The sequence below is a fragment of the Dermatophagoides farinae genome, chromosome 3 (genome assembly GCF_024713945.1).
Source record: "Dermatophagoides farinae isolate YC_2012a chromosome 3, ASM2471394v1, whole genome shotgun sequence".
Classification (NCBI taxonomy): domain Eukaryota; kingdom Metazoa; phylum Arthropoda; class Arachnida; order Sarcoptiformes; family Pyroglyphidae; genus Dermatophagoides; species Dermatophagoides farinae.
The window spans coordinates 5,592,523-5,606,546 of record NC_134679.1 but is presented as its reverse complement, the minus strand read 5'-3'; the positions used below and the strand labels follow the sequence as shown (position 1 = coordinate 5,606,546).

Here is a 14,024-nt window from a genome sequence, read left to right as displayed (position 1 = left end):
CAAGAATATTTGCAAAGGAAAGAATCTATTTTCATTGGTATATAAATATTGGAAGACACAAGAGGCTCCCAAAACACACGACCAAACACACACATACACACACACACACGGGAGCCATAAAGCCAGTTAGTCAAGTTGGTTAATGTCGATACAATTTTTGTTCGCCAGAATTAGAAGAATTTTAAAGAAAAAAAAATCCATGTGATTCAAATAAAGAAGAATTTTACGCGCCAAGCATATTCATGGCCATTATGTGAGTTTTGTGTTTCGCCGGTAAATCAAAAAAAAAAAAAAACAAACAAACAAACAAATTTTGGCTTCAAAACCTGAATAATCATCAAAATACATTATTGGAAGAGAAACGAAAAAATTAAAATCATGAAGAAAAAAAAAATAATCACATGTCATTGAATCAAAAAAAATCAAGTACAATGTTTAAATACTGTGAAAATTCTGTGTTGTTGTTGATGTTGTTATAATTTTCTTAAAAAGACATCAAGAAAAAAAAGGAGCGATCGTTATCATCATCAATGTACCACTTTTTTTGGCGTATGAAAGAAAAAAAAATTCTTCATAATAGAATGTGTCTTTTTCTTTATTCGTGTGCATATGTGCAAAATAGATCTGCTGGTGAAATGCTAAATGAAATGTTTGGAAATGAAATATCATCATCATCATCATCATCATCATTAATAATCATAACATTGAATCTTTCATTCATTCATTGATTCATTCTTGTTTTCATCGAAATAATCTGTTTGTATTTTCGATATAAATATGAATAATAATAATAAAATTTTTCCATTCATATTTGAATAATGGCAATTTGATATCAAAAGTGATGATGATGATGATGATGATGATGATGATGATAAATTTGAAAATAATAATTCCACATACATCATTCATTCATTCATTCATTATTATTCTAAAATGACAAACTCGACATGATAATAATGTGTCTGTGTGTCGGTGACAATATCATTTTTTTTTTCTATGTATGCATTGTTAATTTTAATTTCATCGTCGTCTTTTATAATACAAAAATCAAAAAATTCATTTTCATTTTGACACCTGTTTCATTTCGTTTATTTTCGTTTTTTTTTTCTAAACAGAATCAGTACTTTTTTTCATTCATTCATTCATTCTCGAGAGAGAACAAGAAAATGAATGTGCATCATTTAATTATTATTATTTTTTTTTGTCGCAAACAATTTAATTATCATCACATAGACACATCATCATGCTTGGATACAAGACAATATTGCATAACGATGGTTGTTGAATGAACAAACACAAAAATCCCTTGAGAATGAACGATATGTTTTTGGTTGTTGTTCATCATCATCTTCATCTATATGGTGTTTGTACAAAATTCAATTCAATCGATTTGATTCAATTGATCCAAAAAAAAAAACTATAAAGACTGCAAAGTTTTGTGTGTGTTTTTTTGTGTATATGTGTGAATGATGATAATAAATAAATCAGGATAAACAAAAAAAAAATATAAAAAAAACTAAATCCAAACAGTGTGTGTGTATGTGTGTCCATCGACAATATCGAGCTGCAGCGTGACAATCATCATCATCATCATTCGAAACGATTGATTTAATCAATCAATCATAACAAATAAACCACATACTTCGAAAATCGATTAATGAACCAGAAATATTATTATTATTATTATTAATTCTGATTGGGTATTGAAATCGATAGATTGATTGCTTGATCGATCGATCAAATGGAATAATAAATCATTTTCAAGCCAGCCAGCCAGCCAACCAACCAAAAAAAAACATAGATTGTCAATGTAAGTCCGAATAATAATGATAATAAACGTTTTATATATATATATGCAACAATCACATCATCACCTAAACACAGACCTTAATGAAAAACAAAAAAACAAAAAAAAATTCGTTTTTTTATTCATTATTGAAAAACAATGAATAAAAAATACACATTACCAAGACCATAGATTATATATAGAGAATACAATGTAGGAAAAATTAATATGCGACATTCTAATAGCAAGCCAGGCAGCCACTATCGAGCTGTATTCTGTATGCTGGCCAATCACCATCATCATCATCATCATCGTAATCACAATTATTATTATATATCTGGGTCTTTTTTTTCATACAATTCAATATTCATGATAATAATAATCATCAGTTTTTTTTCCGGGAACACTTATTCTGTTAATAACAGTGAGATATAATTGAAATAAAATCTCACTTTAGTCTCTCTGTATGCATTTGTGTGTGTGTGTGTGTGTGTGTGGTTGGATATATTGTGACCAGATATTGTTCTTATCATCAAATAATATAATTTTGTTTCGTTTCTTTTGCTATGTTCATTTGATCCTTGTGTTGTGTTGTGTTGTATATATGGTCCACGAGTTGTTGTTTTGGTCACATGAGAATAATAATAATAATAACAATTTTGAACACACATCATGGCACATCGAATGAAATAAATGTGTAAAGTTTAATATATTAATAAAGACATTGGATCTTCGTTTTTTTTTCTGATGAAAAAAAAAGTATTCTAGATCCAGATATATATATATATAATACAGCAGGATTCCTGAAGACAAAAAAAAAACAAAAAACATGATCCATTCTATATGGTTAGCTTTTTGAGTTGATGATGATGATGATGATGATGATGACAGTGATTATGGTCGAATGAATTTTTCTTTTTTCTCTTATAAACCATACACACACACACAATAAGATGAATATAGAAAAAAGGCCTAGAGTTTTTTCAAAAAAATTTTTTTTTGGACACATATAGCGATTCTCAACAACCAGAATGGATGAAAAAAAAAGATACCACCGAGTATTATTTATTATCATCATATACAGCCATTCACAAGGATTGATCATCATCAACATTGCCTTAATAATAATGACTATGACTATGATCTCATGTTTGTTTTCCATAATCCTTTTTTTTCTGTTTTGATTTCACTTGTTCATCATTCATATTATATACAAGTATATATTCATTTAGCAATTGTATATAAAATAAAACAACAAAAACACTTTGAAACAATTAAAGCTCACTTAGATATTTCCACTCAAACAACCAAAATAAACTCATAAACTCATGATGATGATTATGATTTGACATGTGATGACAAATGACTTTCAAAGTTTGGCTACATTGTGTGTTCATTTTGTATGATTAGATTTTTTTTTATTTAGTATATGGCATTTAGTTTGTTTCAATCTGCAAAATTAAAATAGCCACCACTTCAAATAAAATAGAAAATAGATTACAATAGCCAAATCAACCAAAAAAATCATATATGATGATGATGATGATTGTTAGAAATGATGTCTGAGAAATTTTTTTTTTTTTTTTTTGAAACAAACCTTTCTATATATTCAATATAATAATGATCATTATTATTATAATATAATCGATATATGCATTAATATTCAAATATATGATATAGATAGTATCAAATATATTTGCATAATATATTTGATACTATTATGAAACAAAATTCTTTTTCACTATTTCTTTCTCTATCTCCATTTTTTTCTTTTGTAAAAAAAACAGAATCATAATATGATGATGATGATGATAATAAAACCAAGAACCAAAATGTGATGGTTACAAATATCAAAACTATACATATAATAATAATAATTATAATTCATCGATTCTTTTGTATTCAAATTTCGAAAAAAAAGTAATTCAAATATCATCAATATACAGTAATACCCCGCTTAACGCGGGGGTTACGTTCCAAAAATTCTGAGCGTTAAGCGAAACAGCGCTAAGCGGGGCTATCTTTACATAATGCATTTTTACCCTTCATATACAATGTAACAATGTAATGCAATGTAGGGTAATTGTACAGCGTTATATCGAATCAGCGCTAAACGGGGCAGCGTTAAGCGGGGTATTGCTGTATATGCAAAGTTTAATATATGAAAAAAATACAACTTGCTTGCACAGGATGTATAGAATTATTATTATTCATGTCGCATTGTAACTTTAACTGTAAAAAAAAAAGATTCTGTTGTTGTTGTTGTTGATGTTGTTGCAGTAATAAGTGAATGTGGCCGTTCTTGATATTATTACTCATCTTTCAAACTGCTTTTTCTCAAATTCATGTTATATGTAATGTTTTTTTGGATTCTTTCAAGTCATTTTTTTTCTGATGATTCCACGAAATGTGTTATTTACATGTAATGTGTAGCATGTAATACACGCCTACACACAAGAATCTGGGATACAAAAATTTTTTTCTTGTTGTTGTTCACCACCAACATAATCATCATCATGAATGATGGTTTGTACGTGTGTGATGGCCACAATTTTCTGGCCAATGTTTCACATATAAAAATTATCAAGAAAAAAAGAATTTTTCGATTTCACGAATGAAATAATGATGATGATGATGATGATAATTTTAAAAAGAGAGAAAAACTTGGTGAATACATCATCAAAGATGATGATGATGATGTGCTAATGTGTCTACCAAAAAAAAAAAAAAAAAAAAATTTGCGGCCTATCATTCATTGAAAAAAATTAAATTAGCTGGGTAAAAATTCTCTAACAGCCATCCATTTCAAGTGAAAATGTAATCATTTTTTTTTTGCAAAATTTGGATCCACACTGTCTCGGAAATCCTTAACAGTACACTGACAGGAAAGTACCAAAGGAAAAATGAAAAAAAAATTTCAAATTTTTTTATCTGTGCAATTGCTACCAAAAAATATTCTTCAAACAACAGCAGCCAAAAATAATGACATCACACAGAAAAAATTTTAATCAAAGCAAAAAAAAAAAATCCATTCAATTAAAGAAATAGATAATTGAAGTTTTATGCTAGGTCCCTAAACCATAACAACAACAACAACAACAAAGACGACAACAAAAACAACTAAGCCCGACTAAACGTGTCTGGTTTATTTCAATGAAATTTTGACTTGACTTGACTTGTTTGTTTGCTTTTGTTGTTGTTGTTGTTGTTTCATCCATTGATATATGGATTGGTAGGCATTGACAGGATCCAAACACATTGATTGATTCAATCAATGTTGACACATACATTGACTAATAAAGTTTAAAGCAAATATAAATATAAATATTGAATTTCAATTAATTCATGACAATTAAATGATGATCGATAGGATATGACAGAAAGATTTATTGAATTGAATTGATTTGGTTGAAAAAACGAACACACACACACACGCTCAATCAACAAACACAAAATTAGAATGTCGAATGAAAATATTGTTTACAACAAAAATTGTTTTGTATACAACTCTAAATTTTGTTTGTTGTCATTTCTGTTTTTTCAACTCACTCACATACACACACACACAAAATCAAGTAGAAAAAAAACAGAATTCGAATTCTAGATTCGAAATGTTATGATGAACATAGTTACAATTCGTTTGTTTGTTTGTTTTGTTTTGTTCTATAGAGTTTTGTAATTCTGTATGTATGAATTGTGTGTGTGTGTGTGTGTCTCATCAAATCATCGAATCAACGTTGTTCGCTAAAGACAAATTAGATCAACTCGAATTATAATCATACAATAAAAAAACATTAAGATATACAGATCACATCATCTATGAATATAAAATGAAAAAACAAAAGAAAAAAAAACAAAATACAGTAATACCACTCGCTTAACGCTATCTCGTCTTGTTTTGCTTTATGTTCAAAAAAAAAAAAGTTTTGGAACATAACCGGGTTATTACTGTACACAAGTCAAATTTGAAAACAAAGAGAAATAAAATGAAGAAGACAAAAGCCTCGAAGACAAATAAAACAAACAAAACAAAACAAAACAAAAACGAATTTCAAACAAACAAGAGGAATAAGAAATAAAATGATGATGATGATGATTGGCTGATGAATTCAGGATTCTATTTTTGTCGTGTTTAGTTGGATAAGAAGTGGAAAAAAAATTTATAAATTCCAATGAATTTCATTGACATAAAGACGACGATCAAAAACAATCAGCATTTTACAAACAAACAAGAAAAAAAAATCTTAACCCTTTTTCGAGACCCACACATTTTGAATCTTTTTTTGTTCTCTTTAGATTATTGAAAAAGTGTTTCCGCTCTTTTATGTGTGTGTGTGTGGGATAGAATCGATGATTGAATTCGGAACATTATTATCATCGTCGAGTCGACACACTAATCATTGACATTTGGTTGAATGATTTCTTTGGTCGTATGAAAATACCATTGAATGTTTTAAATATTGTCTCGATCAATGGTGTAATGTTGATTTTTTCCTAACTTTCTCTCTCGAATGGATTATACCCGAGTGAATTGAATTTCATACCAAAAAAAATTAAACTTGACTATGGTAAAAAAAGCGCAAAAATCCAAGATGTCATCATGATGAAATATTCCAGTAAAGAAAAAAGATTTACACTTAAAAAAAACAGGAAAAAATAATAAGAAAAAACTCTTTGTGGAAGCGATTGTCATCATCATTTGAAAATCTTGTGGTTTTTGTAGTTGACAATTTTCTTTTGCTTTCTTTGTTGTTGTTGTTGTCGTTCTTATTCATCAATTTATATTGTGAAATGTGAAATATTACACAATGGCTCGTATTTCATTCCATTTTTATCATTGTTATGCATGATCATGATTCTTGATATTAAGAAAAAAGATGATGATGATGATGATGATGATGTTGAGAATGAACTGTACATGGTAAAAAGAAAAAAAAACAGAATGTCAAACATAATGGTCACGACGACGACAAAGACAAGAAAAGATAATTCTGGTATCTTGTTGTTTTTGGTCGAAACACAATGTAATTATTTTAGCTTCCTTTTGATGTGTGTTTGTGTGTGTGTCTGTGTGTAAACAGTAGAATTAGTAAAGTGAAAAAAAAAGTTTTATGATTTGACGTGTGAACAATAGTGGAGAACAATATTTTTGGATCGTTCTGCTTTTTATTTCATTCTTGTTGATGAAAATAGCCATTATGTGACAACAAAGATGTGATGATGATTCAGGCTGAAAAAAACAATGATAAATTTATGGATCGAAAAATAAATTTACAGCCATTCATTCATTTGATTATTGTTGGAACTTTGAAGAAACTTTTGTTCCAACAACGTAATGTGATGTTATGTGGGACAAATGTTTCAAGTTTCAAACAAAAAAAAAATTTCTATATTTTCTTCATAAGTGTTTTTTTTTCAGTGTTACACATGATGTATGTATTCATCATTCATGACTTTCAATGTTACGGTGTTGTGGTCAAGTGGTCAGAATTTTTTTTTGTTGTTGGTTTTGAATTATTTTTAGGTTATGTCCTTGATGATGATGATGATGATGTAACCAATGATCAACTCATACAATGTGTTAACTGATCCAATAGTACATAATTGACTCGCTAAATGTCAATTCATGGGGACCATATTATTTACAAAATCATAATCATGACCATGACCATATATGATGGCTATAAATAGACAAAAAAAATGTTTTTAACTTGTGTTGTTTCAGTCATCAATCCTTTATTTACCACTATTGGCCGAAATTCAATTTGTCAATATATTTACAAAGTATTGAAAAAACTTGATAAATATGTTGCATTCTGTAAATAATTAATCATTATTATTAGTACTGGAATCATAAAGTAAATAATAATCAGAAAAAAGAAAATTTTACCGCTTATTAATTTTATCTGTTGATGAAAACTTACTAGAAATTAATAATTTAATAATACATTAATTCCCTTTAGGGATGCGAAATATTATTATTATTATGATGATGAAGAATCAAAACAAATACTGATACTGATTTACACAATTTAAAGTGCAATATATATAGAGAAATAAAGAAAATATATTGAATATAGAAAAACATGTCCTATCGAAAACGACGACAAAGTATCTATCTACAAGGACGAAATTCCATTTCGAGGACCAATTCTTATGATGGAACATCAGCGACCGCAGCAGCAGCAGCAGCGGCTGCAATTTCAGCATCTACAACCGGTGGTACTACATTACGAATTAATAGTCATAAAGCATCAATATTAATAGATAATTTTAGTGGCCTTCCTTGTCCGGATCTAAAAACAATGAAATGCTATAAAGGTTATGAATGGGTTACATTCAGACCAGGTAATAAAATAAAAAATTATTTTTTTCATCAGTCAATAATCAATCAATCAATGTAACTTATCTTCATATTACAGTTGAGATATTGCCGCCATCTACAATGACGCCAGAACCATTGAATACAGATGATGAAACAATTGATGAACAACAATCTGAATTCAAAGATTTGAATGATACAAATAAAGACAATGATGACAAAGAGCTTTCGGCACCGGAAATTATTGATTATCGAATCACTAGATTAAGCAAAGATTGGATTCAAAAGTTTGTTCAAATCTTTTTTTTTCTTAATATATAATGAACTTTGACCTAACTAATATTCCCAAATTGTAGAGTGGGCACCGATGATATTGGCCAACAAGAAACACGTGAATGCCTTCACCAGCATGTGAAACAGAAATTTTGTCATGGTAGTAAAGCTGCAAAAGAAATGTCAATCATCGATATTCATCATTCATTGATTGTACGATATTCACTTGAATCAGTATGTGAAAGGAGACAATTATGTTGGACATTTGAACCATTTGTCGATCATGATGACGATGATACAACAGATAATCAAGTGCCTTATCCACATTCACATCAACCAGCTGATGATCCATGGAAAATTCCTGTTCATCAAGTTCGTGATTTAGAAGTGATGATCGAACAGATGACTCCATCATTACCGTCATCAACACCTCAGCAACAGCCATCAACACCATTACCACCTATCAAAGAAACAGATGATGATGTTGTCGACGAGGTGGATACCGTTGTTATTGAAGAGAAACCACCCACACAACGTACCGTAACATTTTTGACAATCGATAAACATCCTTTAAGTCAAGATTCATTAAATCTTGTGGCTAGTAAGGAGGAACAAGCACTTAAAAGAAAATATCAGGAAAAAATATTCCAAGATCAATGTATGGAGGTGACCGTACCAGGTACAGTTTCCATACATTCATGTCATATCTGTGCTGGCGTAGGCCGAAAACGATGTCTAGTCTGTGTTGGTTCTGGATCGGTAAGTTTTTTTCCCATCACATTAATTTGGTAATGCAATCATTGATCAAATTTCAATCATAAGACCAAATGTGATATTTGTGAAGGAGTAGGTTTCTATGGTATCGATCACAATAAGCCAGCATTTACACGAACATTTTCGGCCAACAGTGACAATGGCAATGATTATTGTTGGCGTTGTCGTGGACGTGGTCGATTACGATGTGATGGCTGTTCGGGTGTTGGAATGACCGCATGTATTGGTTGTGCTGGATCCGGACAAATTAAATGTTACATCAAAATGATTGTCACGTTGTACGTAAAGACCATCAAAATGGCCTTAATGACATGACCGATTTATATTTATATTTTCATTAAATTCAAATAGAACAAATCATCACAATTCAGTTATTATCAGGGATAAATATTCCAATGAAATTCCTTTCGATCAAATCAAATTGACTGATGGTGATTTAGTATTGAACGAAGATGGTTTAGATGTGAGTATAAATTATTTTGATTCATATTGAAAAAAAATGTCAATAATGATAAATTCGTGCTCTACACACATACCAGCTACATCCAACATCATCATTGTTTCATAATGATCTCATTACTGGACAAAGTGAACGTTTAATACGATTACATCGCCGTAAATACCTTGGAAATTGTCGATTAATATGGCAGGTTTGTTATTTGTTTCTATGTTTGTTAACATTTTAAAATTATTTTTGAAAAAACTTTTACACCAAATAGAGACATCGAATCAAAGTGATACCTGTTTGTCGTGTACTTAGTTCATGGCATGGAAATCGTTTTCGTTTCTATGTTTTTGGTCGAAAATCACAACGTCGATGTTTCGCTATCGATTATCCACAACGATGTTTTTGTATACCATGTTGTTGTTTTTGTTGTTGCACATCTTGTTCTTCACCATGTCGTATAGCTTGAATTAAAAACACACAAACGCATTTTTTTCACAAATCAAAGAAAACAATGAATTAAAAGAAAAAATAAAATTCGAACATTATTCTCATCATCAGGAAAAAAATTTTTTTTTTTTGGTCTGTAGAATTCTATCACTGCTGCCATCTGGTAACGATAATTATTAACATAAATTGATCAATTCATATACAAAAAATTTCGATCGAAACTAAGTGAAAAAAAGGTTTATTTGGAAAAAAAAATTCAAAAATTTTATCATTACAATCAATCAGAATCATACAATTCAATCATACATAGAGCGAATAATAATAATTACAATCAATAATCAGCAAAAGAAAAAATGAAAATAATTCCTAAAGGCAAAAAAAAAGTGCGAATCAATCGCGAATTATTGGAAAAGGAAAGAAAACGAGCAGAGCAATCATTGCAATGCACGGTGATGAGAGTAGAAAAAAAGTAAAGAAAAACTTGAATAGTAGAAAAAAAATTCAACAACGAAAAAAAACAAAGAAAAAAAATGGCAGAGGCAGTGAAAAAAAATCGAAGAATATTATGACAATGAAAATAGAGAGGAAAAGTCTATTTTATAATCAAATTCCATTGATGGCAAAAACAAACAATCTGTCCAGATAGATTTAGAATAGACTGGCTTGTTGAATATCATATTTGGCATTTGATCTGATGATATTTCCTTTTCATTCATCCCATGCACAATAATAATCATCATTACGTGAAGAACGATAGACATATGGAGCCATTGTAGCAACAACGGATGATTGTTTCGTCGTTGTTCCATTATGATGATGATGATGACCTTTTCCGTTATGATGATGATATGGATATTGAGTATATGGATAATGAGAATTACCGTTGCCGTTACCAACACCACCACCACCACTTGGACAATATTTATTCGAATCATAACGTGTAGCGGCCATACCGATTCTTGTGCTACCATAGGTTGAATCGCCACCACCACCACCACCACCAACACCGTATGAAATGAAAGAATCATCACCATTTGGGCCACAACCACCACCATTTTCACTTGACACTGTATATGGATCGGATTCGCCTGGACAAAAGAGATAACAAAAAAGACCGTTATTTATTTATTTATTTAATTATTTACAATCAATGTGACAAATAGAGAAAAGAAAAGAGTCAATATATTGATCCGATTATAATGAACCTCCGTTGCCGTCGTCGTAGTCGTAATCGTCATAGCCGTCCTTATCAATTCATTAATCGACTCATTTTATTGATTAAATCATCTCTATTCAATTTAAACAAAAAAAAGTTCTATTTATCTTTTTTTCTCAGAAATAATTAATCAACTTAATGAGAAAAATTCGGTAGCCATTGTATATGAATGAAATGAACAGAAAAAAAAATTTATATTTGAAAGATGATGAAACAAAAGAAAATGATCACAATATACGATCATAATTCGATATAATAATAATAATAAATGAACAAAAAAAAGCAATCAATTTCTAATCGATTAATGGATTGATCAATTGAATTCATTCATTGAGATATTATTATTATTATTAAATCTGGTCATGACTTTTAAATGATGAATGAATGAATGAATGAATGAATGCAAAAAAAATCAACATTGAACAATGTTAATAAATGAATGATGGACATCAGTTTGAAGAGAGAGAGAAAGTTATCATTTCACTATCATCATCATCATCATCATCATTTTATTATGAAATAAAAATGGTAGCACAATTTCCATGGTTATTTTTATACCGAATGGAATTTGATCTAAGATGATATGAACGAATCAATCAATATCTTTCTTGCTATGTTTTTCGAAATATTTGACATTTAAAAATCAAATGGATCTGTTTGCTATCAGAATAAAAAAATTGCTAATGTGAAACCAAAATCTTTCAGGGCAATAATCACCATCAAGATTATAGGTATGCAAGACGGATTTGATCGGAAAATCAATCGATTGTTTATTTATTCATTATTTGTCCATCAATCCATCAATCAATCAATCAATCAATGATCAAATCTAATTGATTCAAATGGCAATTTGATCGTTTGTTTTTTTTTTCGTTAGCATTATTATAAACTAGAGATAGTTATATCTATCTGGTAACTTTGATTGATCGAAAAATAAACAACAACAATACACCTGAAGCTAATCATGAGGGACAATAAAATAATTTTGGGAATAATGCCAGAACATGAATAAAAAAAGAACAATAATAATGAATAAAAATAACCAGAAAGAAATTGATATTTATCTAACAGTCAACTATCAATGTGATTTATCATTCATTCTTCTTCTTGCATGATCACCAGCCATCAATGATTGAGTTGAATGGGTTAGAGAAACAAGTCCCGATGATCATCATCAACATTGTTATCGTGACATGAACGTTTGTCGTTTGTGTAGTCATTTCATGTTGGTGGTGATATATCGTCTCTTACATTAGCTTTCGGTGAAATTTATTAATCGATTCAATATCTGAATAGTTTTTTCCGATTGATGAAAGCATTGAACTGCATTTTCGAATGATGATCAATCGGACGAATGGATTATCATCAAATCGTCACAAGTAAAAAAAAAGTTTTTTTTCAATAACATATTTAGCATACCTAATGATCCATAATAGGATTGATAGGAAGCGGTACGAGAATGTAGGATGTTTGGTGACTTTAAATAAGAATTTAAAAAACCACTAGTTGGAACTTTTCGTGCATGAAAATCCGATTGATTATAAGCTGATTTGAATGGCATATTTGCCATATTTGATGTGGCCATCAATGTTGATGCATTGTGTTGATTTTGAGTAGAGGATTTCTTGGCAAAATTAGGCACACGAGCACTGAATCCACTGTAATATGGATCATCTGTTGAAAAAAAAGAAAAATGATTAATTGAAACATAAATAAAGAATAAAGAAAACTGACCAAAAGTACGCGGATTATTATTCAAGGGCATTATAGAATATTGATTTTCATCTTCCGTATCTTTAGGTAGCTGATTTTTTGATGAGAACTTTTTCGATGATGAAAGCAATCGAGATTTATTTTTCCTTTCGAAATCTCTGGGTGGAAGTTTAGGAGGTTTTGGATCATCGGATGATGACTTATTCTTTGAATTATTAGTGCTGCCATTCGATGTTGGAGGTGGTGGTGGTGACATTGGTCCTGTGCTCACATAATGTCCAGATGATCGTGATCCACCCGATGAAGAACTATTATTACCAGGTAAAGTATAAGGATCCTCTTCTTGAATGGCCGCTTTTTGTCGATCGAATAATGTAACCAGATTTGGTACAGATTGACGTTTTGAAATTGCTGTAACAAAATAATAATAAGAATTAAAATTAAAAATGTGAAAATAAACAAATAATGATGACGACAATACCTGGTGGCAATTTAGATTTGAGCATATCCATTGCAACAATATTGATAATCATAATCCATACTGGTAAATCAAGTAAATCTGGTGCATCTTTCACAAAACTTATACAACAAATACATTGATTTTCTAATTTACGACGATCCGGATAAGCTCTTCGTAATTCACGATTCATATTTTGTTGAAACCTTTTCATATCGAATAATCGTACGGCTTTATTTACTTCTAGTAGACCATTATTTCGTATGATTTCCATTGAAACTGATGTCTGTGATTCTTGATTTGTTTGTGAATCATTTGCGACAGCGTTGGTAGTACCGATTTGCCATCCTTTAACATAAACATTGGATTTTGCCAGACGTTTGATTAGAATGTTACCATCATCATCCATACGAATTTTTACGCCCTATAAAAACAGGAAAAAAAATGATGATAAAATACAAGAATAAGTCAACCTATCATCATCAACAATAATAACGATAAGCATCGATTATTTTTAGAGATGGCCATCACATCATCATCATAATCATTATCATCATCGTTGACCATTCATTCATACATATGACCATC

General features: G+C 30.0%; 2 protein-coding genes and 1 long non-coding RNA gene across 5 annotated transcripts in view; 1 reads left to right on the top strand and 2 right to left on the bottom strand.

Annotated features, from left to right (window-relative positions):
• Positions 1-94: 94 nt before the first annotated feature.
• LOC124494401 (uncharacterized) lies at positions 95-10,148 on the top strand. 2 transcript variants are annotated; one of them, XM_075729464.1, is made up of 8 exons: positions 95-1,810; positions 7,785-8,134; positions 8,209-8,395; positions 8,465-9,140; positions 9,204-9,433; positions 9,507-9,618; positions 9,695-9,805; positions 9,875-10,148. In XM_075729464.1, the coding sequence occupies exons 2-8, from the start codon at positions 7,873-7,875 to the stop codon at positions 10,067-10,069; spliced, it is 1,773 nt and encodes a 590-aa protein (XP_075585579.1). In that variant the 5' UTR covers positions 95-1,810; positions 7,785-7,872; the 3' UTR covers positions 10,070-10,148. The 2 variants fall into 2 exon arrangements, with proteins under 2 accessions (XP_075585579.1, XP_075585578.1); XM_075729463.1 differs by having other exon boundaries at positions 7,750-8,134.
• On the bottom strand, positions 5,154-7,603 carry LOC142597405 (uncharacterized). The gene is made up of 2 exons (XR_012832133.1): positions 7,531-7,603; positions 5,154-7,467 (listed from the first exon to the last, which is right to left on the bottom strand). It is a non-coding gene; the product is annotated as an uncharacterized LOC142597405 (long non-coding RNA).
• A 124-nt stretch (positions 10,149-10,272) lies between the features above and the next one.
• LOC124495198 (uncharacterized) overlaps positions 10,273-14,024 on the bottom strand; it is a 35,042-nt gene continuing 31,290 nt past the window's right edge. For both annotated transcript variants that reach the window (XM_047058526.2, XM_075729462.1), the window contains 4 exons: positions 13,461-13,860; positions 13,001-13,390; positions 12,686-12,940; positions 10,273-11,138 (listed from right to left, as the gene is read on the bottom strand). In XM_047058526.2, the coding sequence (XP_046914482.2) occupies positions 10,759-11,138; positions 12,686-12,940; positions 13,001-13,390; positions 13,461-13,860 (1,425 nt within the window). In that variant the 3' untranslated portion in view covers positions 10,273-10,758. The remainder of the gene's footprint in view (positions 11,139-12,685; positions 12,941-13,000; positions 13,391-13,460; positions 13,861-14,024) is intronic.

Coding starts and splice junctions, on each gene's coding strand:
- LOC124494401 (XM_075729464.1), top strand. CDS start 7,873: ATGTCCTATCGAAAACGACGACAAAGTATCTATCTACAAGGACGAAAT. Junction 8,135..8,208: donor ATGGGTTACATTCAGACCAG/GTAATAAAATAA, acceptor TTCATATTACAG/TTGAGATATTGCCGCCATCT. Junction 9,141..9,203: donor TCTGTGTTGGTTCTGGATCG/GTAAGTTTTTTT, acceptor TTCAATCATAAG/ACCAAATGTGATATTTGTGA.